The sequence below is a fragment of the Peromyscus leucopus genome, chromosome 19 (genome assembly GCF_004664715.2).
Source record: "Peromyscus leucopus breed LL Stock chromosome 19, UCI_PerLeu_2.1, whole genome shotgun sequence".
Lineage (NCBI taxonomy): Eukaryota > Metazoa > Chordata > Mammalia > Rodentia > Cricetidae > Peromyscus > Peromyscus leucopus.
The window spans coordinates 44,062,459-44,087,732 of record NC_051079.1 but is presented as its reverse complement, the minus strand read 5'-3'; the positions used below and the strand labels follow the sequence as shown (position 1 = coordinate 44,087,732).

The 25,274-nt window shown below is 48.1% G+C and overlaps 1 protein-coding gene across 1 annotated transcript in view; it reads left to right on the top strand.

Moving 5' to 3' along the window:
- The window catches only part of Marchf3 (membrane associated ring-CH-type finger 3), a 145,377-nt gene that overhangs the window by 117,996 nt on the left and 2,107 nt on the right, over positions 1–25,274 (top strand). Inside the window, exon 4 of the mRNA XM_028891621.2 lies at positions 19,603–19,812. Within this exon, the coding sequence (XP_028747454.1) occupies positions 19,603–19,812 (210 nt within the window). The remainder of the gene's footprint in view (positions 1–19,602; positions 19,813–25,274) is intronic.

The following is a 25,274-nucleotide window of genomic DNA, read 5'->3' as shown; positions in this document are numbered from 1 at the left end:
TGGTCTTCTTCCATCAGAGAAATGTGATTGTTCACAGAGGCCGTGGTTAGGTTTCCATATTACTGTTTCCTTTACACAAATCTACACATGGAGAAACCACTTTATACATTGTACTTGCTATTTAATATATTCCAGATTTACTTCTGGGGCTGGAGAGATGGCTCAGCAGTTAACAGCAGTCCTCTTCCAAAGGACCAGGGCTCAATTCTCAGCACTCATGTGGCAGATGACAACTGTCTATAACTCTAGTTTCAGACTATCTAACACCCTCTTCTGGCCTCCGTGGGCACTACACACATGGTACACAGACATGCATGCAGGCACAATACCCATCCACATAAAATAACAATAAGCAAATCTTTCAAAAATACTGAATACTGTGTATGTGTAGGATACTGTATTAACTTTTACATATATATGTGAATATATACATTTATTCATATATGTCAGGCTTACTGGTAGAAACAGTGTTGTGCTCTTACTGGGTTCTGTTTTCATTTTTAATGTTCATTCAATTGAAAAGAAGAGAGTTTTGCTTTAGCGAATCCATCAGCAAGCTCTGTGGGAATGGGGTAGCTGGGGAGGAACATCATAGAGGGTATAAACTGATTTGAGGAAATTCCCAGGTGAATCTTGGTGCTTTTTGGAGCAAGCTTCACCGCCCCTCGCAGTCCGTGAGTGCAGCCCAGGGAGGAAGGTTTGTAGCCCACAGTCAGACCCCGCGATACTTCTTTACTGCGTTGATAACTTCCGTTTTCACCGTAGAGCTTGAGTATCTTCGGGTGGGACCCACACTTTGCGGTCCCCCAGCTCGCCTGTTGCTTTCACCCACTCAGCCCTCCCACTGGCTTGCATTGCCCGCCTCCTGTTTACTGAAACTGGGGGATTTCTTCCACCTTTGAGGCTGCTGTGTATACATGTCTTACTACCACCGTCGGCTTTGAAGGGCTTCCAGATGAACCTAGTGACTTCCTCTTGTCCCCAGTCAGGCTGGAGAGAGCAATCCATAAGCACAAGGTAAATGGACCTCGAGAAGAGTCGCCTTGCAAGGACAGTCGCGGGAATAACAGTAGCAACCATGCCTTGTCCCTGTGTATAATCGCTGCTACCCACATGTTCCCTTGACCTTTGACAAGGTCACTTAGCAGGCCTTCCATCAGGCTTACCTGCCTCCACGAGTGGCCTCGCGGCACCGTCCTGACTCTGCCAGCCATCCAGATGGCATGGCTGACGGCCGGAAGCCGCAGCAACCCCAGACCCTACAGTTGATTGGCCTTATGATTTCCTCTTGGTTTGGGTGGCTGACTTGGCAGTTGTCTCGTTACTTAACGCTCAGCTACAAAGAAGCTGTTTTAAGGTATCTATTAAATTCACAGCTTGCTTCATTAAAAATCACTTCATTAAAAAAGCAAGCCAACCCAAGTGTTCACATGGCCGTGCCAGATGGAAATGAGCTAAGAGCTCGGCTCGGGCGCCTGTGCTTTCAGCCCTTTTGTAGATGGTAAAGGACTGATTTGTGGGGAGGGGGAAGCCACTTCCCTGGATAGAATGGGTTACATGAGAGGACTCTGTTCTTTTCAAGTGTGCTGACATTTGCAGTGAACTTGGGTTGAGCTGTGCCTTGGAATCCACATTCTCATTAAGACCCGGTTCCTCTCCCTTCCTTATCCCATCTGAAAACTTCAGTGGGATGAGATGCAAAGACAGAAAACACCCAGAATTGTTCCATGTGCCTTTATTTTCACTCCTCTGTGTTTCAAAAAGCACAGAGGAGGCAAAGGATAGCGTAGCAAACAGGTGTGTGTCTGTTGCCCAGGTACTAGCCTAGCAGTCTGCCTTCCCAGAACAGCCACTCGGTGGCAGAGAAATGTCTGTGCTCTTCACAAATTCATCCCTACGCATTCCCACGTGTGCAAAAGAACCCAGCCAGATTTTCTTTAAACACATCCGAATGGAGAGTAAGGGGACGCCAACACAATGAGACTGGACTCCCATGGCGGCCTCCCAATATACGTATGTACAGCGAATGTTGGCTGCTTTGAAAGGCAGATGATTAAATTATGACATGGGAGTCCGGGAGGTGGAGGTAACGGTGTCCCTGGGCTGCTGGTAGGGGAGCTTTGTAAAGGGGAGTTCTAGAGAGGAGCAGTAAAATGCCCCTGAACGGCCGCAGCTGGTAGCCATCTTCCTCCTGAATCCTGCTGAAATAACAAGGCACAGTTAACTCTCAGGAATTACCTGTGCAAGCTACAAGGCACCTGGTAGAGCCTGGGGGAGGAGGCATGAATGGTAGGAGGCCTGTGCGGCTTGCTGAGCCAGTTACAGAGCGCGGTCAGCACTCCCTGCTGAGGGCTGCTGCCAGCCCCGTGTGCCTCTGCAGTTTTAGTCAATAACTAGCTTTTTATTCTGAAGAAATGCATAGCTTTATAGGAATCCACTAAGAAATACTCTGCCTAACAGACAACTGCTATTGGCAATAGGTATTGCTAACACGGATGTGGTAATTTCTCTTTGCCAAAGTGTCCAGTCTGTAATGTGAGCTCAGGCCTTTAGTCCCCGTGGTGCCCTGTTGTGCTGAGAACCTCACTTTCCAGATAGGCCTGGATTCATTACTTTACTTTGAATCCACCTATATTTTAACTGTAAGGTAGTCACACCCCAGTTTTCCCCTTCCTATGGACCAGGCAAAGGGAAATATTGTATGCTATCCTATATCAATGTTTCCTGTATTCCTACAATAACAAAAACTTTGTCCTACTTTGTAGATAAGCAAGTTGCAGCCCACAGGTATTAAGACACTCTCCCAAGATCTTAATACTTCCAGCCTCAGGGCTAGTAAGGCGGAAGAACAGGCCAGGTCTCCTCTCAGCAAAGCCCACATGGTCTCTACATACCTGTTGTCTTAGTCCAATTGGGACTGCTGTAACAAAACACCATAAATAAGGTGACTTATAGACAATAGATGTTGTTTTCTACAGTTGTGGAGTGTATTAAGCCTATGAGGGCTGGGATAACTGGGTTCTGGCAGGGGCCCTCTTCTGTTGACTTTTTGCTACATCTTCACATGGCAGAAGGAAAGCTCTCACTCTCAGTGGGCTCTTCTAAAGGGACAGTACTGTCACTCATGAGAGTTCCCATCCTCGTGACCTGATCACCTCCCAACGGCTCCACCTCTGACACCACCAACCTGGCTATTCACTGTTCTTTCTTCCTTTGCTCAGCACACGCATGTGCTCATGCAGAGCCCAAGGCTTCCTTACCAATCCCCAGGCTCTCCACAGAACTAGATATACTTCAGAAAGAGAAGAGTGAGGATTGCCTGGCATGTGGGCGGCCCTAGGTTCGTCCCCTAATACAGGGGTAGAGGCAGGGGAAGAGGAGGGAGGGAGGGAAGGAGAAAAGTGAAAATCACTGTTAATAAAGCCCTAGTTTCCTATTGATACTGAGTTGGTCTGTTAAATCCAGAGCTGCTTGTCAAGAGGGAAGGATACACAGATGGAACACAGAAGCTTTTAGGGAAGCGGGACTCATTTAATATGACAATATCGTGGTAAAACATGCCATTACACATTCGCCAGGCCCACAGAATGTATAACGCCACGAGTAAAACTCCAGGGCCAGCTATGGCTTTGAGTAACAATGACGTGCCGATGTAGGTTGGTTAACACCTGTGCCACTCTGTTAGGGGACATTGATGGTGGCAGGTGTGAGTCCCTTTTCTCATTTCTGTGACAGAACCACTTAAGAGGGAAAGGATTTCTCCTTGGTTCGGTGTATACAGTTCATTACGGCAGAGATGGCCTGCTGGCCGAGTGAGCTCCTGTCCATGGCAGCAGGAACATGGGGCTGCTTGCTCACACCAGGGCCAACCGAGACATAGAAAGAACAGGCCCAAACTTGGGTCAGGCCATGACCCACGGGCCCCGTGTCCCCTCCGGGTAACTCATTTCCTCCAGCTGGCCTCCACTTCCCAAAGGTTCCACAGTCTCCCACAACAGTGCTACCAGCTAGGCGCCAAGTGTTGAAACATGGGAAGGGGGGTGTTTCAGTGGATACTGGGAGGGGGGACAGTGATGTGTAGGGATTCTGTACTTCCCATTCCATTTTTCTATGAACCAAAAACGGCTCTAAAATGTATTAATTAATTAATTAATTAATTAATTAAAAATCCCTGGGCTAGCAACATGGCTCAGTGGGTAAAGGCACTTGCCACAAAAGCCCAATAAGCTGTGTCCAATCTGTGGACCTAGTAATGGTGGATGGAAAGAAGTGATTCCACAAAGTTGTTCTCTGACCTCCACACATGTCATCTACATGTGCGTGTACACACACTAACAAATGATAATAATAATGTTTTAAATCTCAAAATGCACAAGACTGAGTGCTAGAATAACGGAGTCGTATTTCTCCCCTGTCTCTTACACTTTAGTCTAATCGAGAAATAGATGTTAGCTGTACTGCCCCATGCACAGGTAGAAAAAACATTCTTCATTTCCCTTTTCTTTTTCAAAATAGGGTTTCTCTGTGTAGTTTTGGTGCCTGTCCTGGATCTCACCCTGTAGACCAGGCTGGCCTCGAACTCACAGAGATCCGCCTGCCTCTGCCTCCCGAGTGCTGGGATTAAAGGCGTGCGCCACCACCGCCCAGCCGTTCTTCATTTCCGAAGGGCTTTTCCTGTCCTTTCCTCTCTCCTCTCACCTAGTTCCTCTTTCTCCACATCTGAGCCCCCGTTTCACAGGACCATTACATCACCAGTTTCTGCTGAGACAACTTCCATAGGAAGGATGCAATTAGAAAGCCAGGGACCTCAACAGTGTGGGGAGCCTTGCCCCTCCTGTGCACGGGGGTGGCCCAACAGAGTGAGGTGAAGTTCACCAAAGACGCTCATTGGAATAATTCATTTTGTCAAACTGCTCTTCGCCACCTCTGAAAAGCAACACTGAATTTCCCCCTGGAACTACTGTGTAGCCCATCATCACTGAGTTAGAGAGACAGACGTGCACTGATAGCATGTAAGAAGAAAGCTATGATTTGCTTGAAACAACAAAAAGACAGGGAAATGTTTTTAAGCTTTTTTTTCTTTGTTGAATTTTGAAAGACAAGTTGCAATCCCAGAGCTGTGTAACCATCACCACAACCAATTTTAGAACATTTTCATTGCCCCCGCTCCCCCAGAGGAATGTCACACATGTCATCCACCTGCAGCCTCCAGCACAAGTCACTTGGCCCTTCGAGACTGGCCTCTTGCACTGGACGCAGTGTGCGCAAGCTCGAGCTCTGAATTCATAGGGGAAGGACCTTGAACTGCCTGGGTGTGGCTGTGTTCCTCGTTGCCAGTGTTTCTTCTATTCACATTGTCCCGCAGTTACCGCCTGTGGCTCTGGCCTGTGCCGCTCTTATAAGCACTGAATGCTCTCCTGTTCGTGGGCACAACCACCTCCATGTTAGCAGGTGGAGAACTGGTGCAGGGATGAAGTTGGCCATCTCGCTATCGTGGTAGATGGTGAACCCTTGCTCATACTCTTTCTCATTTCGTGGACATCATTTGTACATTGATATATATATATATATATATATATATTATCTGAATCCCTGCCGTTCTTGCTCAGTAAGCTCTTTCTTAAGTTCATTTATTCAATGTCCTTGCTTTCTTATTCTACGGCCCTACGGTCTTATAGGTTCATTTTTCAAAACCTCACATTTTATGCCTTTCTTTTTGATCCTTTAATTTTTTAGGGGATGTGTGGTGCTCAGGGCCTAAGGAGCAATAATTCTAAGGCAGCCAAATCCTACTGCCCACCTCCAACTCCTCAAACCCCAGAGAATCATACCGGACCAAGGAGTAACTTAAGAAAATGGGGGAAATATTCTCCAACACTGCTTCTTACCCTCGCCTGTGTCTCTGATATAGCTGAGAATCTGGTAAACCCCTGTGTTCAAATACAAGTTCAAAGGGGTGATGGGTTTTCTCAAGCCCTTCGCCCTAAGTCCAAGGTCCTCATCGGAAAAGTTGTATAAACTGAAAAGGAACACAGACATCTGTCTCCAAAAGTGAGTTCCTGAAGTCTGGAAGCTGAGAAAAGCAGCAGCTTTCTCTCACACAAGAAGGCCACATTGTATGTCCTGTGTGCCACCGACAGTGGGCGATTTGCTGTCCTTAGTAGAGTCCACTATTCAGCTGTGCACACACAGGGCCTCGGCTACTTATGAATTCCGTTTCTTCCATGGTTGACTTGACTCTGTCCCAGGGACACCTCTGGGAATATGTCTCAAGAGTACTGTGTCTGCCTCCCAGGCGGAGTAAATGTCTCCCCCAGACAGCAACTCCTCATCCAGCCAGGTCCTCCATGCTCTCTCCTGCACACATCAGCCCCTCACCCTCACACAGGAGCTCTCACCCTTACCCCTTAAGAAAATCTTCTCCAGGGGCTGAAAGACGACTCAGTGGGTAAAAGCACTCACTGCTCTAATAGAGGTCCTGAGTTCAGTCCCCAGTACCTGTGTAGGATGGCTCACAGAAAAAGCTGATACCCTTTTCTGGCCTCTATAAGCACCCATATATACATAGCCCTCGTGCATGCATGCACACACACACACACACACACACACACACACACACACACACACACTAAATAGGCAGGTAGATAAATAAATAAATAATGGTCTTAAAAAAGACAATATCTTCCCTGAAGGTAGCTCTGTTTAACAAAGCAGTCTATAGGTACTGAACATAATAAGGTAATGCCACTCATGGGAAATACACAGAAAGTCTGGGGAAGCAGTAAGAATGGGGGCCAGGCAGCAAGTGAGAGACTCTTCAGTCTCTATGTGAGGTGCCTAATGAGGAGCATGTCTGAACTCCTGAGTGCATGAGCAGCTCACATGAAGGAAATGTAGATGTACAGCACAGCCCAAGACACTCTTACAGGAGGGGCTCCCTGGAAATTGAGGCATAGTGTTATCACGCAACATTGGGAGGCACCAGCACAGCTTGTGAATTGAAGCCATTGCCTCAGTGGAGCCTTGAGAGGATTCCAGCCCTCTTTGTGCTGGGGTGTGCCTAATGTCAGCCAGATCCTCCTAAATATTTGTGTCTGTTTGTAGTCTGCACGCGTCGCTAGAAAAGCCTACTTTACTATATTTGATGGAACAAGTCTGTGCTACAGTGTGCGCACACGTGTGTGTGTGTGTGTGTGTGTGTGTGTGTGTGTGTGTGTGTGAGAGAGAGAGAGAGAGAGAGAGAGAGAGAGAGAGAGAGAGAGAGAGAGAGAGAGTGTTCTGTTCATCTGAATTATACCCAGAGAAATGCTCTGGTTTGCAAGGTATGTTTATTTCTTCAGCTAATGTTTATCAAGCACAAGTTAAGGATTCTAGGAAACAGGAATCAAACTATGGACAGGCCAGGTGCATGGAATGTTCTAAGAGGGCCTATGACCTAGGACAGAAGGTTAAGGATGAAAAACACACACAAACAAGATGATTTCTGAAGGTGAGAAACATAAAGGAATTGAAACAAGTGCTCCTGGTACAGAATGGTTGGAGCGGAGGTGTGTGTGGAGATCTGGGGAGTCCTGAGAAGAGGAGCTGTAAGTGAAAGCCCGGCTGTGAGGAGGAGCAGAGATCGAGTGCCAAGCAGAGGGACAGCCACTCCAAAGGCTCCAAGAGAAATGCAGCTAGATTGGAGATGCTTGAACTTCTTCACGGACACTTTGGCTGTCTGTTGGAGCCTTGTATTTTTAACTGCGTAAGACTAATTCCATATGAATGTGAAAGAAATGAATTACATTAGAATGTAGTTATCAAAATATTTAAAAGGCAGTGATGCAGTGAAAGGCAAATTCCTCTTCATTAATACATTTTGTGGCAGACCAAGTAATTATCTTTGAAATAGCAATATTTCAAACTACCTGCGACAGTTGTGATGTGATATGAAATATCTGTGGCTTTGGGGGTGACAAGCACTGGTAACAACACTGAATTGTCTGCATAACTCAACTGCAGTTAGAGTTTGTAAAACTAAGGATGAGATTTTCCGCTATCCCAAACCATAGAACCTGTGAACCTACCATCAACCCCTTGGGTCTGTGTATATAAACATCAAAATCACGCAAGAATCTTTAGAGAATGCGGCATTTTAAATATGAAAAGTGGTACAGTCTTGCTACTAATGGAAACTGGCTTCTAGGATAACAGGAATGGAAGAGTATGAAAGAAGATTGCTGCATGGCTCAAGAGAGAAAATAAAAAGGTACAACAGGTCTTTCTTTGGAACGCCAGCTCCCGAATAATGACACAAGGACTTCTTATTAAGTGTGAAAGCTTGGCCTTAGCTTAGGCTCGTTAACAACTAGCTCTTAAAACTCAAATTACCTGGGCGGCGGTGGCTAACGCCTGTAATCCCAGCACTTGGGAGGCAGAGCCAGGCAGATCTCTGTGAGTTCGAGGCCAGCCTGGTCTACAGAGTGAGAGCCAGGACAGGCACCAAAACTTACACAGAGTAACCCTGTCTCAGGGGTGGGGGGTGGGGGTGGGGGACTCAAATTAACTGGTTTATATCAATCTACATTCTGCCAGGTGGCTCGTTACCTCTTCTCAGTACAGTCCGTCCAACTTCCTCTGTGTCTTACTGGTGAATCTCCACCTCTCAGATTCTTCCCTCCAGTTCCTCTCTCTCCCCAGAAGTCTCGCCTAGCCTCTCTTCCCTAACTATTGGCCATACAGCTCTTTGTTAAACCAATCAGAAGGTGCCTTAAGCAGGTTTCGAGGAAGGACAGACACATCTTCACACAGTGTGATCAAATATCCTGAAAAGGGAACCTGGGAAAAAGTTATAAATGGCATTAGAAGTCAGGTGCGGTGGCCCTTGTCACTGGTCTCAGCACTCAGGAGGCTGAGGCTAACCAGTCCCAAGTTTGAGGCCAGCCTGCGTTAGCAGTGAGACCTACTGGGATGGGGGAGGAAATAATGGCTCTAGAGAGACGTGAGCACATCCAGGAGACAGGACTTGCTGATAGATTGGATATGGGGCTTGGAGGAGAGGAAGAAATGGAAAGTAGGACTAGGGATATTTACGCTGGTGCTGCTGCATGCTGATGTGGCCCAATCTGAGAGAGGCATGGGTTCGCTGGAGTGGTGGATGCTGAGTTCATGATTCCATCATCTGCCTTGTGAGATCTGAGCTGCTTATTCCATGCCTGGAGAGGTATAAAGTAAGCTACCACGCACAGAGCTCATGGAGGGGAGGCCTGAAGGATGATGTGCATGTTCTTTGGTTGAGCCTGATGTTTTTACGTGGGAATCTGCAGGTTCTGTGTTATCCCTGTGACAAATAGGGAGGGCCCTTATCTCTCCATGAAAGAGCTGCGCCTTCTACTCCCTACTAAGGAAGACTCCCACTTTACTCCCTAAGAGGTGAAAGAACTTGATAAAGGTCACAGTGTCAGGGAAGCCCATATGGAAGCAAATGGACTGTGTCCCACCCCCTCTGCCAAGCCTGAGTTTTATCCCGTCTAGTGCCTCCTCGATGCTGTCTATCCACATAGGAAAGAATAAAAAATGAGGATTAAGATTTCGGGGGGGGGGGACCACGCTAAGAGAGAGGAGGCTGGAGGCTTCGAGTACTGGCCCCTGGCCACCTGACCTCCTGAGGCTTAATAGTCTGCCCAGAAACAAGGACACTAGCCAGCCTTGTTACATTCAGGAAAACTGTGGGCAAAGGAGAAACACTCAGTGAATAGTTCTGGTTAAACTAGAGTTGTTTAATTTTTTAAATGGATATTTGGTATTGTGGACTTCTCAATTATTTCAGTGTAGTCTCTCTGTGTGTGTGTGTGTGTGAGAGAGAGAGAGAGAGAGAGAGAGAGAGAGAGAGAGAGAGAGAGAGAGAGAGAGAGAAAATGTAACCAAATGAGTACAAAGGACCTTGAATGACTTTGCTGGGTTTCTCATGCTATTTCATGACCTGTAGAAAAAAAGATAGCATTCCATGGTCGTTTCCATCTTATAAAAAAGCTTGAATAGAAACCGAAGGTTTTTCATCTTACAACAAAGTAGCTATTTGTCTCAGAAATCAAGTAAGATTTCCTATATATGGTTGTCTTTAGCTAGAAGGCTAAAAGCAATGAACTTGATGACCTGGTGTTTGCCCACAACAAAATACAGTCCATTTAATTAGTCTAACTAATGTCGCAGGCCCATCCCTGCGTCAGGGCTGCTGACAGCTTATTTACTGGTTCATGTTCATCAAGTGTCTGACATGTTCCAGCCCTGCTCTCAGGTCAAGCCATGTGTGAATAAACAGGAATAAAGTCCTCAGGGCCAGAGAGGTGGCTCAGTGGCTCAGAACATCTGCTGCTCTTGCAGAAGACCCAGGGTTCAGTTCCCAGCACCCACATGGTGATTCACAACCATCCGAAACTCCAGTTCCAGGGGATCCACCCTCTGGCTCATTGGGCACCAGCCACACACATGATGTGTGGACATACATGCAGGAAAAGACTCACACACATAAACTAAAAATGAGCTGTTTGTTTTGCTTTGTTGTTTTTTTTCAAGATAGCCTTTCTCTGTGTAGCCCTGGCTGTCCTAGAAGTCACTCTGTAGCCCAGGCTGGCCTGGAACTCAGAGATTCACCTGCCTCTGCCTCCTGAGTGCTGTGATTAAAGGCGTGTGCCTCCATGCCCAGCCCCAAAATGAGTATTTTTTTAAAACAAAACAAAAAGGACACAAACTCAGTGGTATTTTGGAGGGTTTTTGTCTCCTATTGCTTTGGGTCTCATATTTTTGGTCTCATATTACTTATAGGTCTTTGGCTAATATATTATGGTTTCTGATGTTGTGTTTTTAGGGGATTTCCATGGGTGTCTCTGCATCTATATGTTTCTTGTGCTTTTTCTTTGGCTCTTTTTCTTCTGTTTTGTACTATTCTGGTTTGTTTGTTTTTATTTTGTCTTATTTATTTTTGTTTTAGATGTCTATTTTCTAATGAGAAAAAGAAAGGGTGTGGATTTGGGTAGGTGGGAGGTGGAGAAGTTCTGAGAGTAGTTGGAGGAGGTGGAACTTTAATCAGAATATATTGTATGGAAAAAAATCTATTTTCAGCCGGGCGGCGGTGGCACACACCTTTAATCCCAGCACTGGGAGGCAGAGCCAGGCGGATCTCTGTGAGTTCAAGGCTAGCCTGGGCTACAGAGGGAGATCCAGGACAGGCACCAAAGCTACACAGAGTAACCCTGTCTCGAAAAAAAAAAAAAATCTATTTCAATTTAAAAAAAAAACTAGGGTATTGCTAGAATAATTCTGGAAATACATATAGAGATGAGGAATTAGCCTCTTCCAGAGAGGAGCCCCCAGTTGGTTATTCAATACAAAGCCATCAGCCCTGAAATCATATACACACAAGCTGCACTAAATGTACTCAGCGTTTGTGTGTGTGTAACAATGTGTTATGTGACAATATGAATGTCTTCACGGTTTTGTTGCAATGAGTAGCAACAAATGGATAAGAAACAAAGAAGTGATGGCCCCTTGGACAGCCATTCTGCACCCTGTAGAGAATATGTTAGGTGTTCACAGATGTATGTGATGTTTACGTTTATACGCATGTGCATGTGTGTGCGTGCACACATGCGCATGTGGACACGGTGGGGAGCGGGAAGGACACCAGGTGCCTTCCTCTATAGCTATCCACCTTGTTGGTTCAGACAGGCTTTCTTCACCGAGCCCGGAGCCCACTGATTGGCCAGACAAGCAGGTCAGTAAGCTCCTGGGATGCTCCTGTCTGCCTCTTGACCCTACCCTTCCCCACCAAGCTTTTACGTGGATACAGGTGATCCAAAATTGGGTCTCATGCTTGCAACAGCAGGCCCTCGGCCAACTGAGCCATCTCCCCAGCCCTATAAGAAGCATTTCCATGAGAAGAGGTCTTTGAGCTAAGACTTAAGTGACAAGGAGTCAACCATTCCAGATCATGGGTGGACGCTGTTCTCTGTGTGGGAGCGGCCACAGGTAAAGGTGTAAAGTGAGGGTATGTTAGTGGGAGGTGTGATCAGAACAGTGGGATAGGATGCGGTCTGGCCCTGCATTTCCCAGCAGGTTGGCTTTTATCCTAACTGCTGGGGAGTTGTGAATAAACAGTGCATGCTCCGATCTGTATTTCCAGATGACAGTGACTGTTGTTTTTGACTGACCAGGGAGGGAACCAGGAGGTACTGTCTCCAGGCAGGGTGCCGATAGGGGCCCAGACTGACCTGGTAGCTGAGGGGGTGTGGAATGAAACGCACAAACCATAGCTGTCCATTTAAGGTCGTGTGGGCAGGACTTCCGGAAGAGCTACAAGAATGGGGTAAGAAACAGAAAGGAAGCAGGACTCCTAAGGGGGGGGGGGGCAGTGTTGTCATTTACTGATAAAGAGAAGATTTGGAAATACAGGCTCGGGCCGGCTCTGTCAGACAGATGACATTTGGGTTGTCTGTTAGTCATCGTAGCGGCAACGTTGAGTGGGCTGTTGGATGTGATGGCTAGAGCTTTGGAAGGAGGCCAAGGCTTGAGCAGTCCTCTGCTAAGTTCTGATGTGCGGCGCACCGCTTCCAGCCTGGCTGCACTGGCGTCTGCAGCGAGCGGCTCCTTAGCTCCTGGAGTCAGGCTTCCTGCTGCCCAGCTCCAGCTGACCAGGGAACACACGGACAGCCTGTGGGCCGCGGAGACCCAAGCACTGGTAGGAGTGTTTGGTCGTGTTCTTTTCTGTGTTGCGGGCAAATGACGAAGCATGGTTTTCAGGATTCATCTTCAGTTTTTAAACTTAAATGGATCTGACACCTCCTTTTCGTCACACTGCCCCCACCCCATGTTCCAGCTCGACAGACAAATTGAGGCAGTTCAGCCTAGAATGGCTGTACTCCTGGAGTAAGAACTATCCCAGTAAGAACACTGGCTGCATTCCCACAGGACCCGGGTTCAATTCCCAGCACCCATTTGGCCAGCTCACAACTATGACTCCAGTTCCAGGGGTTCTGACACCCTCAGACAGACATATATGTAGGCAAAACACCAATGTACATGAAATGTAAATAAAATTTTTTAAAAAAAAGAAAGAACTATCCCCAAGTTAACGGGACACATTCAGACAAGATCCCCCAGATGAGTGTACCTGCAACTTGGCATTCTCTGCTTCAATTCCAGCCCCAGGAACTTGTGGGATCCTTCTCCCACTTTCTCTCATTTTCATGATGGCTTCTAATTAAGGGGATTTGTGGGATGATTATAATTGATGGGAACTATTAACCACCAAGATGTGATCCGGCTCTAGTGCGCTCACCTACAAGGTGTCCTTCCTAGCTTGGGGACGTGAGCTGATTAACTTGGAGTCCTCCAGGCTGGGTCTGCTATCTCCTCACACCCTCCCTCCGGTTAGGGACTTAACATAGTGACACCATAATGAGGTTGAAGCCACAGCTGACCCACCTTGAAGGTTCACCCCGGCCAGGGAGTGAGACCGCGTCACTGGTAGCAGAAGACTCCCTAGACTGTTTCCGGTCCGACTCTGCTAATTACAGTTGCGTTTCTCCTTGGTTTGTTTGTTGGTTGAACTTATTTCCAAGAATAGATCGCCATTGATTTGGGAACCAGTTGGTGATTAAAATGGGATTTCCATAGGAAAGGAGGCAGCTCAGCTCTGCTGGGCACTTCAACAGCAAAGCTTTTGTCTGCTTCATGGGTTGATTGGTTTGTTCGTTTGTTTGTTTGTTTGTTTGTTTGGGCTTTTTGAGACAAGATCTCACTTAGTAGCCCCAGCTGACTGTTGCCTCCCAAATGCTAGATTAAAGACATGAGTCATCATATCTGGATGACATGAGTCATCATACCTGGATGCCTCATTTTTTGATGGTACCAGAGAAAAAAAGGCAGGAAGAATATGCCCTTGGCAGCCACTGGGATAGGCCTGCCAGGTGAAAGACGCCCACTGATTAGTATCCCCCGGCACTGACCTTAGTCCTTAAAATGCCACTAACCACCAAGAATAGGCTGAGGAGGGAAACAGAACTGTTGAGCACTGGCGTTTCAGCTGCGGAAGCGATCCATGGTAGCATTGTGCTGTCTCACACTGGGGCAAGCATGGTGAGCAGATACTCCCTGTGCTGATGAGAACTATCAAGGTATGATCCTTCTCTCCCACGTCAGTTCTTGCTAAGGATGAGGATATGGTAGAATGGTTGTGAGCACACTCATTAGAGTTAGACTACCCGAGACAGAGGCCAAGCCACTCCTGTATACCTTACCTTCTTCAAGAACTGTTGTGTGGAGTGTTACTTGTCACCTGGAAGGCAATGCTGGGCTATAGAAGATACAGTGAGGGTTCGGGATTAAGTACCCTGCAGGCAGCCGGTGCTGTCCTAGGCACTGCTAGTGGAGATGAGGCCCAGCAGGGAAAACAAGGCTGCTTAGGCCTTCCCTGCATTTGCTGCAGGGTTAAGGGTGAGGCACCCTGCAGAATGTGTGCCTTGTTCAGTGTACAGTAAGTGTGACCGACAGAGAAGCAGAAGTCACACAAGAGCCAGAAAAGCAAAGGCACAGTAATTGAGACCAACCCTTTGCCTGTTATGAATTAGGCCGGTGTGCATGATAATGTCATGAGATTAAATGCCCAGAAATTGGACCCCATTCTGGTTAGATAAAAGAATTAACATAGATCAAAGCAGCAGCCCAGGAAATCTTGTAAAATTACCATGATAACATCCTGGGCAGCCAACCATTCCGCAACTTGATTTACATCTCCCCACCCCCATCCCTGCTTTGCACACACCATAAAATTAGCATGACTTACCTTGTCTCACCTAAATTGAAAAAAAAAAAAAAAAAAGAAAACCTAGCATACACATGTACTCACACACAGTCACCATTTGGTGTAAATGAAAATGTTACTATGGAAATGAAGGGACAAAAAGTGGAGGCTAGTTTGAATCCCACCTCGAACCCTCCCTCGATAGCTCTCCTTAGCTAGGTTATACAGCCCTTTCCCCCCATCTGTGTCTGTGAAGTGCGGAATCCTGCAGGCTCTAAGTCTCAGCTGTGATGTAAGGACTCCTTTACACACCAGTGTGAGACGATGCATCATAAACACCAAGTTCCTAGCACTGAGCCTCACCCAGACATAGCTCCATACAGTGTTTAGTGCTTTGGTGCTGTGCACTAGCTAGACACCTGCCTACCCCACTGTCCTCAATCTCTCTATCTCCCTCCCCGCTCTGTTTCTCTCTGTGTCTCTGTCTCTCTCTCTTTCTCTCCCTCTCCTCTCCTTTCCCTTCCCTTCCCCCATCTCTCCAAATATGTTAGGGTTTGTGTGTATATATGTTCTGAACAAAGGATATACAGAGACAGCTATAGGTCCATGTTCATTTCAGAAAAACAAAATATATTTCATGAAATCTTAAAACCACTCATAATCCCACAATTCCATGCCAGGTATAGCTACTATTTTGTCGAGTATCCCTCTAGTCTTATGCATGCAATATACCATGTCTAAGTAAATGTAAGTTTCTATGTCCATGGAGATGTATCCGCACTCACAGGATCAGAGTAGATGTTCTGTCCAGAAGTTTTCCTACTCAGCAGTATACCATGTTTATAAACAAAAGATGTGCATTACCACTTGATATCACAATTTTAAGTAAATGATATTTTATTTAGATAGTTTCATATTGTTAGAAATTTAAACTAATCAAATATTTTGTCACGAACTCCACTTGAATGAATACCTCTGTATTGGTGTATATAGGTCTTTGTCCATGTTTTTTCTCAACAGCAAATTCCTGCCACTCTTCTTGCTGGGAGAGGCGAGTGATACATGGGTTCAAAGAAAACACATGCTTTACATCAAACAGTACCAAGAACACCTCATCAGAATACAGTCAACAAAGGAAGCAAGTCTTCCCAAAAACAGTACTGCTTTTATGGAGGAAGGGAAGTAGTAAGGATCGAACCCGGGGCCTTGTGCATCCTTCCCATCCACCCTGCCCCTGAGCGGCCCCGTCAGCCCCTGTGTGTTCCTCTTGCCAGATAAACATGCGGCTAGGGAAATGGTTCTGTGGTTAAAGCACTTGCCATGTGCCCAGGTCAGGACTGAGAGTTTGGATCCCTCATAAAGCCAGACACAGTAGTACTTACATGTAATGCCCTTCCTCCTCCCATCCCCCACCCCCGTCATACTACAGGAAGATGGGAATCAAGAGACAGGAAAGTCCTGGAAATCCCGTAGCTCATGTACTAGCTAGCCTGGTGTACCCACCGTGTAAACTAAAAGACCCTGTTTCAGACAAGCTGGAAAGAGGACCAACACCCACACCTGTCCTCTGACCTCTACACATGTGCCATGGTGTGCACACACATGCACTCGCACACACAAAGATAGATTAGATAAATAATAAAAATCTAACATGTTTATCACGTAGACACTGATTCATAATTGTTTCCTTCCATAGCCAGACCATCCACTGCACAGGGCATTGTCAGAAGCCATATAGATTAGTAAAGTAATAAATTAATGTTAATAAAATATGGCCAGCCAGGTGTAGTGGCTCACATCTTTACTCCTGGTGTTTGGGAGGCAGAAGCTAGTGGATCTCTGTGAATTGGAGGCCAACCTGGTCTACATAGTAAGTTCTAAGCCAACCAGAGACACATAGACCCTGTCTCTCTAAATAAATAAAACGTGTCCAGAATTCCCCAGTAAAAGAAATGGAAGTTGTGGCCAAGGAAGTGAGTCTCCACACCTAAGTATCATGTTTACTGAGGACTGTGTTCCTGTAAACGTGAGTGCAGAGGTGAGCGCACCAACTTCCTGTCGGCTTCCAGGGAAAAGCCAGCTCTAAAGGGACTGCTTTGCTAAACCTTGAGCACCATTGTTGTAGGAGCCTAAGAAATGTCTTGCAATTTAAATTTCCAAATATTTTACTAACAACGTATCTGGCTCACGGTGGAGAGAGCCTGATGGGTCGTCTCCTCACTGCGGCCCCTGTGTCATACGGCACAATCATTGAACCTCGCGGAGTCTGTAAGACTGGGATAATAATGACCTTTTTCTAGTCCCTATGTCTTAGGGGTAGTGCCAGTACTTAGGCAGGAGAACGTTAATTAATGAGAGTTCTCTGAAGCTTCTGAAATGTGTGAGGTGGCAGGACAGCTCTTGGCAGGGTTAATGTATTTGCCCTTGATCGTTTGGGTATCTGTGTTAAATATTCATGATGTGGGATTCACATTCACAAACAAGTGGATCCCCTTCTATCTATGTCCTGATATTAATTCATGCCCACTTTTGAGCTGAGGCTGGCTTCTTTCAGCATCTCAGCCAGTTTTCCGGGGCTGAGCACTGGAAGCTGGAGTGCTGGATCCAGGCGAAGACAAGGAAGGACCCGTCCCACGGGCATCCTTCTGGGCCTTGACCTGCCCTTTCTGTTTACTCTCAAGGCTTCTTCCAGTCAAGCCCCAGCTTGCCTTCCCTCTGGGCAGCAACTGTGTTCTGTTTCTGTCTTCCTGTGACCCTCCCTTCCTTCCTTCCTTCTCCACATTCCCACTCTCCCTTGTCAGCCCACCACAGGTTTGTAGGCATTACTGCCCTGGTCACTTGGGGTCTCTTTTCAGCACCGTGCAGGGCTCCTGTTTGGTACCATCAAATGGCAGCACTGGGCATGTACTGACAGACAGACAATGCAGGACCTTGTTTGTCGATGGGGATGTGATGGAAGACAGAGTCCACAATGTCAAATCCACCCTACCCCATCCCCTGTCCTGTAGAACCTCGCTTCTCAGGCCTCGCTGACCTCATCGGCCTCATTGCCCTCTTCTCCACGTGGGGACAAGTGAGCTAGAGATGTCCATGTGCTTAGGTTGTGCATTCATGCTAATCTTAGAGGAGCCACTGGGCTTCATTTCTGGAAAATGCTGACATCAATATGTAACTGCAGCATTGCATTATAATCCACCCTAGACTGTGCTGGGGAAATCATTTCCTGGTCTTCAGCAGTCTCCAAGCGGGACAAGAGCCACCCGTACTTTCTACATAGTCCTTCAACAAGACATTTGCATCCCTGGTCTTTCCACTCTAGCAGCACTGTCCAGGAGTCAGAGGTGATCCTAAGTGAAGACACTCAGAGTCTGAAAAGTCAACCAAGGGACATTACTGAGTTAGGTCAGTCTCGATCTGTGCTGAGTCTCCAGGCTGTCCTCGGACTCGGTGATTCAGGGGCTTGCAGGACTTAGAAAAGCTGTCACACTCAAGGTTACGATCCATCACATCAAAGGGATCCAGACTAAAAGGAACAGGATAAGGTACCTAGGACACAGTCCCAGCTTCCAGATGTCATTCCCCAGTGATGTCTCATGGATGTACTTTAAAAAAAAAAAAAATTCTATTGACACAGTCTCATTAAGTAGCCCAAGATAGCCTCGAACCCCTGATCCTTCTGCCTCTCCTCTCCCTCCCAAGTGTTAGGATTAAGGTCATAAGTCATTATACCCCACTAGATATGCTTTAATTTTTTAGCAGTAATTTGTATTAGTATCTAAAAATGGTGTCATCAGGGGAGCTCACCCGAGCCTTAGAATGGCCGGGTCAACCACACAGGTGTAACTGACCTCAGCACTTGGATCGCAGACCCTCGGAACAAAACTAGGCATTAAATATGTACCACACCGTGGGCATAAACTATCTGATCATGTGCCCTGAGACCTCAGGCATGCAAGTCAGCCAGGCTATTAAGAGGACTCAGACGCTTTTCTTACGAGCCAATCCAAAGCCAGTCCCGCAAACGGACTTTTCCTAGGGGGTTACAGGATTTCGGCACCCCAGGCCTGCTGAGCACACCTCCTCTGCACACATGCTCAGAGTCAAGATACGAGAAAGCCAAGGCTGCCTGAGCCCAGCACTCAGACCTCCGTGTCACCTCCTGTGTTAGTCAGCTCCCCATCACCGCAAGGAAGTACCTGAAGAGTTAATAATAAAGAGGGACGTTTTATTCAAGCTCGTCGTTCTGAAGGGACAAGGCCAAGGTTGGCAGCCATATTGCTCTGGGCCTCTGATGAGGCGGCCACATCAGGGTCAGAGCCTGGGTCAAGAGCAAGTGGTCTCCTCCTAAGGAGCAAAGGAATCCAACCCACATCCCATGATCTCCTTTGAGGCCATGATTCTGCTCACCTCTGTAGCTGCCTCCCTTCGAGGCACCACCTCCCAGACTTCCACAGTGCCTACTGTCCCCACCCGGGGACGAAGGCTTCACGTACGGAAACCTGGGGGACCGCTCACGACAGAGTAGAGCAGAGTAGCATTCCCGCGACCCTCGGGATCATTACGATTCATCACAGTAGTCATTGAACTCTTCTCACAAAAAAGCAGGTCATCCTCAGCAAGGACATTACAAACGGTTGTAGTCATTATTATTCAAGGGACAGAGGTGTAAGAATAAGCCCTCGGTGCTTCCTAATCATCTTAGGTGGGTCCAAAGCACCTTTGTCCAGACCCTGCAGCCGAGAGAGCCGGAGAGCAGGGCGTCCCCGCCCCTCGCTGCCACCCAACCTTCTTCTTACTTTTTCCTCTGTCTCTTTTTCCGGCAGTGGCTCAGGAACCCTGGCCCCCAGCATGAGAAGCGGACTCTGTTTGGAGACATGGTGTGTTTCTTATTTATCACCCCTCTGGCCACCATCTCAGGCTGGCTGTGCCTGCGGGGCGCCGTGGACCACCTGCACTTTAGTAGCCGGCTGGAGGCCGTTGGACTGATTGCCCTCACTGTGGCACTCTTCACCATTTACCTCTTCTGGACACTCGTGAGTACGGCCTGTGGCTGGGGTCGGGGTGGCTAGAGCGGGCAGCACTGTGGCCACAGGCCCAAGCCTCCCTCGCGTGCGTCTGCAGCGCCTCTCACCCGGCCAGCTGAGACCAGACCTTCAGACGCTGGCGTGGCACACGCGTGTGGTTTGCAGGCATTGGAGGGCTGAGGATAAGAATGAGGGGGTGTGTACAAGCACATTGCCAGGAAGAGCACATCAGATAAAGAAAACCCAGGTTCTCAGCCCTCACCGGTCAGCCCCATGCCCTGTAGTCCTCTCCCACGGACTAGGACTCCAGCTGGTGTAAGGCAGGGCGCTTGCTCTCGCTCCGGTTGCTTCTTGCTTGTGCTGGGCCCGTGGTAGGTTGGGAATGACGGTTGTACTGCAGCCTCCGCCTGCACAGATCATGAATCCTGCCTGCTGGCCACTTCCTTCCTGCATCCTGACACAGTCTGGAGTCTTTGCTGGACGTGGCGCTACACTCTCTCTGATGATTATTCCGTGTGTCGGGATATTGACTCTGCCGCCCATAAACGCACTGATTTATCTAGTTGGGAAGACTCTCGCTGCCACTGAAGAAAAGCCATTTCCCAATAAGCATTCCTGCTGCGTATGAGGAAGAATTTTTAAGCATTCTCTTTTTTATTCATTTAACTTCGTGCAATAAGTTGATTGCTGGGGTACCAGTTGGAAGCACCCACAAAGTGCACCATTTGCTCCCTCTTTGTGCGGTCCAGTGGAGCTGAAGGGCTGAAGGGGAAGCTGCCACCCTGAGAATGCATCCCGAGGCCAGCCAGCCTCCCGCTTCCTGGTGTGAGTCTCCTGAGTGGGCTCAGCTATAATCTGAGCACGTCCCATTGTTATTCAGTAGTATTTCCTGTCAAAAGTGCACCCTTCCCACATCCCATAGCAGTGTCCACACCTCACAGCGTTCCTCGCTCCCCCCTCCCTCCCTCCCTCCCTCTTCCTCCCACTGCCAATCAGACCCTCTGTTCATTTCCTCATTACTCATCCGGCGCTCTTCCGGCTCTGCCCCCCCCCCCCCCCCCCCATGGTGCAGTTCAGACAGTCAGGGGACACATTTCGGTCTCTGGAAGAGGGACATGACTTAAACAGTAGTCAGCTGGGTGCATTCTGATGCCGAGAGCTCAGGGAGACTTCTGGTTGGTTCAGAAATGCAATTCCCAGACAATGAAGCCCCACACAAAACCAGTTTTCCCTCCTGCAATGGTCCACGCTTTTTTCAAGTGTGGCCTGCTTTGCCATAACTCAAACAAGGAAACCGATCCCAAGCTTTCATGAGATGAGAGAATGGTTAGAAATGAAGCAGGGCTGGGAGATGGCTCAGTGGGTAAGAGTATGCAAGTCCAGTGGACCTGAATTCAGAGCCCCAACACGCTATACAAGACGCTAGGCATGGTTCTGCATTCAGTCACCTCAGGGTTATGGGGGGGGGGGGGGCGGGAGGCAGAGACAGAGCATAAAAGCTTCCTGGCCCAGCAGCCTAGCCGAACAGACGAGCTTCCGGTTCATCAAGAGCCCCTATGTCATGTGCTTGTGGTAGATTAAGACACCCAACGCCTTGCTCTGGGCACACACACACACACACACACACACACACACACACACACACACACACACACACACAGGTTCATCAGTCTAACTGGTTCCCACTCTGTCAACCGCACACCTTGAAAAGGCACTTTCCTGGGCCTTAGTCATCCCTGTCCTGACCCACCCCTGGTACTGTGAGACTGAATCAAAGGAGTACACAGTCAACTACTTTGGAAAGCAATAATTAAGCACAAGGGAGTTTTTTGTTTGGTTGATTTTTTTTTTAATGCCATATTTAGGCTTTTCTGGGTCTGCGATTTTTTCATAGAACCCTATCCATGGTGAAAAGTGAAGAAAGGTGAAACCCACAGGTTGGGCCTCCAGAACCAACTGAGATCTTGAAACATGCTCTGTCACGTGTACCCCTGCCGGAAGGGTGGAGGAATGGTGGGAAGGGGGGAGGAAGATGATGGATGGTTAGAGAAAGATGGCTGGAAAATGTCCCCTAAGCTAGGCTCTTCTAGAACGTCATAAATCATTACAGAATGCATCTGCCAGGCAGGACTATGTAGCACCTGCATTCGGAACCCAGGGGTCATGTTTAAACCCACGATGCCGCCTCCAAACAGCTAACTAACTTTAAAGAGGGCACTTAACCTTCCCTGCTCACCCTTCTTACCCAAAGAAAAATGGAGGAAATAATTGCTAACTCCTGGGTTGTGGTCATCATGAAGATTAAGTGCCATAAGACCTGGTGGCATAAATCTAAGGACACCCATCCCCCACACACACATACAGGGCAGGCCCAGGGTCATCTGCCTGTGTCTTCCCTGCTCCTCCGACTTCCACCTTCTCCCAGCCCGCCAGAAGAGGCAGAGTGGCAAGAGGGACTGCCTCTCCTCTGCCTTGACTGGTGTGAGAGATACACACACACACACACACACACACACACACACACACACACACGGTGGAGTCAGCTCAGCAATAGGTTCCTGAATATAGAATAATTCCTTCCCAGATAAATGCCGCACTGAGCAGCCCTGGCAAAGGCCGTAATTCAGGAGTTGACAGCGCTTGGAGAGTGCCCTCCGGCAGCAGCCCACTGTAAACAAGCTGTCAAGCTTAAGGAGAGCACGCTGCTGTGAAAATGTCTCAGATAAACAAACACGGCATCTGTCCAGGCCGGGCTCCTCCGAGGAGCCATTCCTGGGAGAGCCGCACCGCCAGGTGCTGTGACGGGGGACAACACTCCAAGTGCCTTTGGTCCCTCATGGCCACAAGCGCCCTGTCATATGTGACCTCAGAGGCCTGCCCCAGGCAGTCTGCTGTGTTCGAGGTACCCACCTTGAACCCAGGAGGCCAGGCCCTCAGGAGTCTCCCCGCCCCATGGTCTAGGGGAAGGTACCCGGTTTTAAGTTTGTGAACAGACAGCTGAGAACTGGGTCCACCGGAGCATGAAGACACTGATGAACGTGGCCATCAGCCTTAGACAGGCTGAAGAGTCCAGTGCTATGGCACGGCCATCTCTCCCTAAGCCACACTACAGATGCTGTAAGACCCAACCCAGTGAATGAGTAAGGACCACGTCCCTGGCTAGACTCCCTGTCCCATGGTTTGATCATTTCAATCCTGGATGTGGAAGGAGCCTCCGGTTCTACATCCTGCCAGCCCACGCTCGCCATGGGGCCGGCTCACAACTACATTTTCTTGGACTTTTTTTTTTTGGCAGGAGAGGGGGGGGACTGTTTTTTTATTGTTGAAGGTTTTTGTTGTCAGATTCTGGGACCTGGGCTGGTCTTGATTCATGGCTGTCCTCATTCCCGAGCCTCTGGAGTTCGGGGATTACAGGCATGAGCCAAAGCACCCAGATTTTTATCAGGCTTTTCTCAGCATATTTGGCCTAAGCAGGATTTTTTTTCTACAGTCAATCCATTTCTTATCAGATCTCCTCTGTGCTACAGTCAGACAAGTGAGCTGGCCCCACAGTAGGAAGGTGACACCCCAGAACCTTGGTCCCATCCATATGCTTTAGTTGCCCCGAAACTTCCCAAGAGAAGATTTGGTTAGATTTCCCAAAGGCCTTCAACACCTTAGCTGCTTCCCTGGAAGGGAGGTGTGGGTGCTGACATCCCCTTTCTTCAAGCTTCACGTGATCAGAGCCTTCTGGAAACAGACCCCATCCAGAGGAGTTTAATGTCCTGAGGGGAATAAGCGAATAAACTTTGGAAATCAATCCATAAGCAATAGTAGTTAAAATAACAATCCTATACTTTTTTTTCCTACCCTCTCCTGAACACCCCAGAGATTAAGATCTGAAGGAGGAGCTTTACTTTCTCACCCCAGCATCTTTTCGGCTTTTCTCGCTTCTCTCCATTTCTCTAAATTAAACTTTCCTTCCTCTCCACTCTAATACTGCAGTGGGGAGGGATGACTTGGACCATCTGGAGACAGGAGCAAATATTAGCCTGCGGCCACCGCAGACTGTGGGCTCCTCTGCCTTGTGTTCACTTTCCTTTATTTTCCCGGAGAAGTCGTCTTCAAGATGTTCTCATTGATTGAATTTGCCTGCAGACTGTGGTAGTTAACAGTAATTAAATAGATTAATACAGTCTCATCTGTTTGTCTACACAAGTGTGTGTGTGTGGCCACAGAACAAGGGAACCTGCTAAGTCCTTGACTCTGGGTGTCCCTGGGATCAGCACCTCTCAGGCTGGAGTGTGCCTCCAGATCCCCTGGCAATCTTGTTAGGACATACTCTGATCCCATAGGCCGGTGGGGGCCAGAACTCTCACGTTCTAACAAGCTCCCAGGAGCTGCTGCCTGCAGCAAGGGCCACTACCACACTGAGCTGGCTTAAAGGAAACAGCTCAATCTCTCTTCACTTTTCCAGGACCTTAGGAAGTTGTCGCAAAGTTATTATCACCCTTTTCATATTTCTAATCCGTTAAAAAAAAAAAATCCCAAGTCCGGAACACTGATGTACATTCAAGACCACGCTAAGTGCTTTAGGAGCGCCTCACGTTCACATTTTACAAACGAGAAAACTGGAGCTTGTGGGTGACAACTCACAAAGCTGGGCAGCCACTAGGTGGAGGAGGGGCATTCTAGCCCTGTGTGCCTGTCCGCTGCCTGCTTGTCCCACAGCTGCTTCCCACATGGCTACTCCGGTGCCTGAGGTGCAGAGCATTGAGGACCCGCTGACTGGAGACCCAGCTTCAGCAGATCCCGGGTTCTGGACTTCTGGGCTTGCTAACCCGGCTTTAGTACTTGTGTTCCTCATCTTTCTTGTACTTGGCTCTGACTGGCAGGCTTTCTCACCTGCCTTCCAAGTTCCAGGGAAGCACCACCAGCAACATCGTAGAATAGATACAAGAGAAACAAGCTTTAAAAAAAAAAACAAAAAAATGCATGTCTGTGAGTTCGAGGCCAGCCTGGTCTACAGAGGTAGTTCCAGGACAGCCAGGGCTGTTAAGAGAAACCCTGTCTTTAAAAAAAAAAAAAAAAAAAAAATGGATCCACTCTCCACTCCAGCATGGTCAAGGCATTCTGGAAGAAGTACATCTGTGAGAATTGAAAGCTTATGTTTTCATACCCAAATCTCCCCTGGCACTCAGCCTGGGCATCTGCTTCCTCACTTCCTCACCTCAAGCTGTTCCGCCGTGGACTTGGACTTCGTGGTCCTTCTCTGGAGGCCAACAAGTCTTTTTGATCAAAGCTTGCACTTCCCTTTATTCATAGAGAAACTGAGTTCAAACCATCAGATCAGCCCACTCCTGGGGGCCCTCCCTTGGGTCTCAGAACTCCCCATCCCCAGGCTGTTAAACAGCCCAGACGGACGATTTGCCACTCTGAGCTCGTGGGTGCTTTCCTGATGGCACAGACTCAGGAACTGGGTGCCCTCAAAC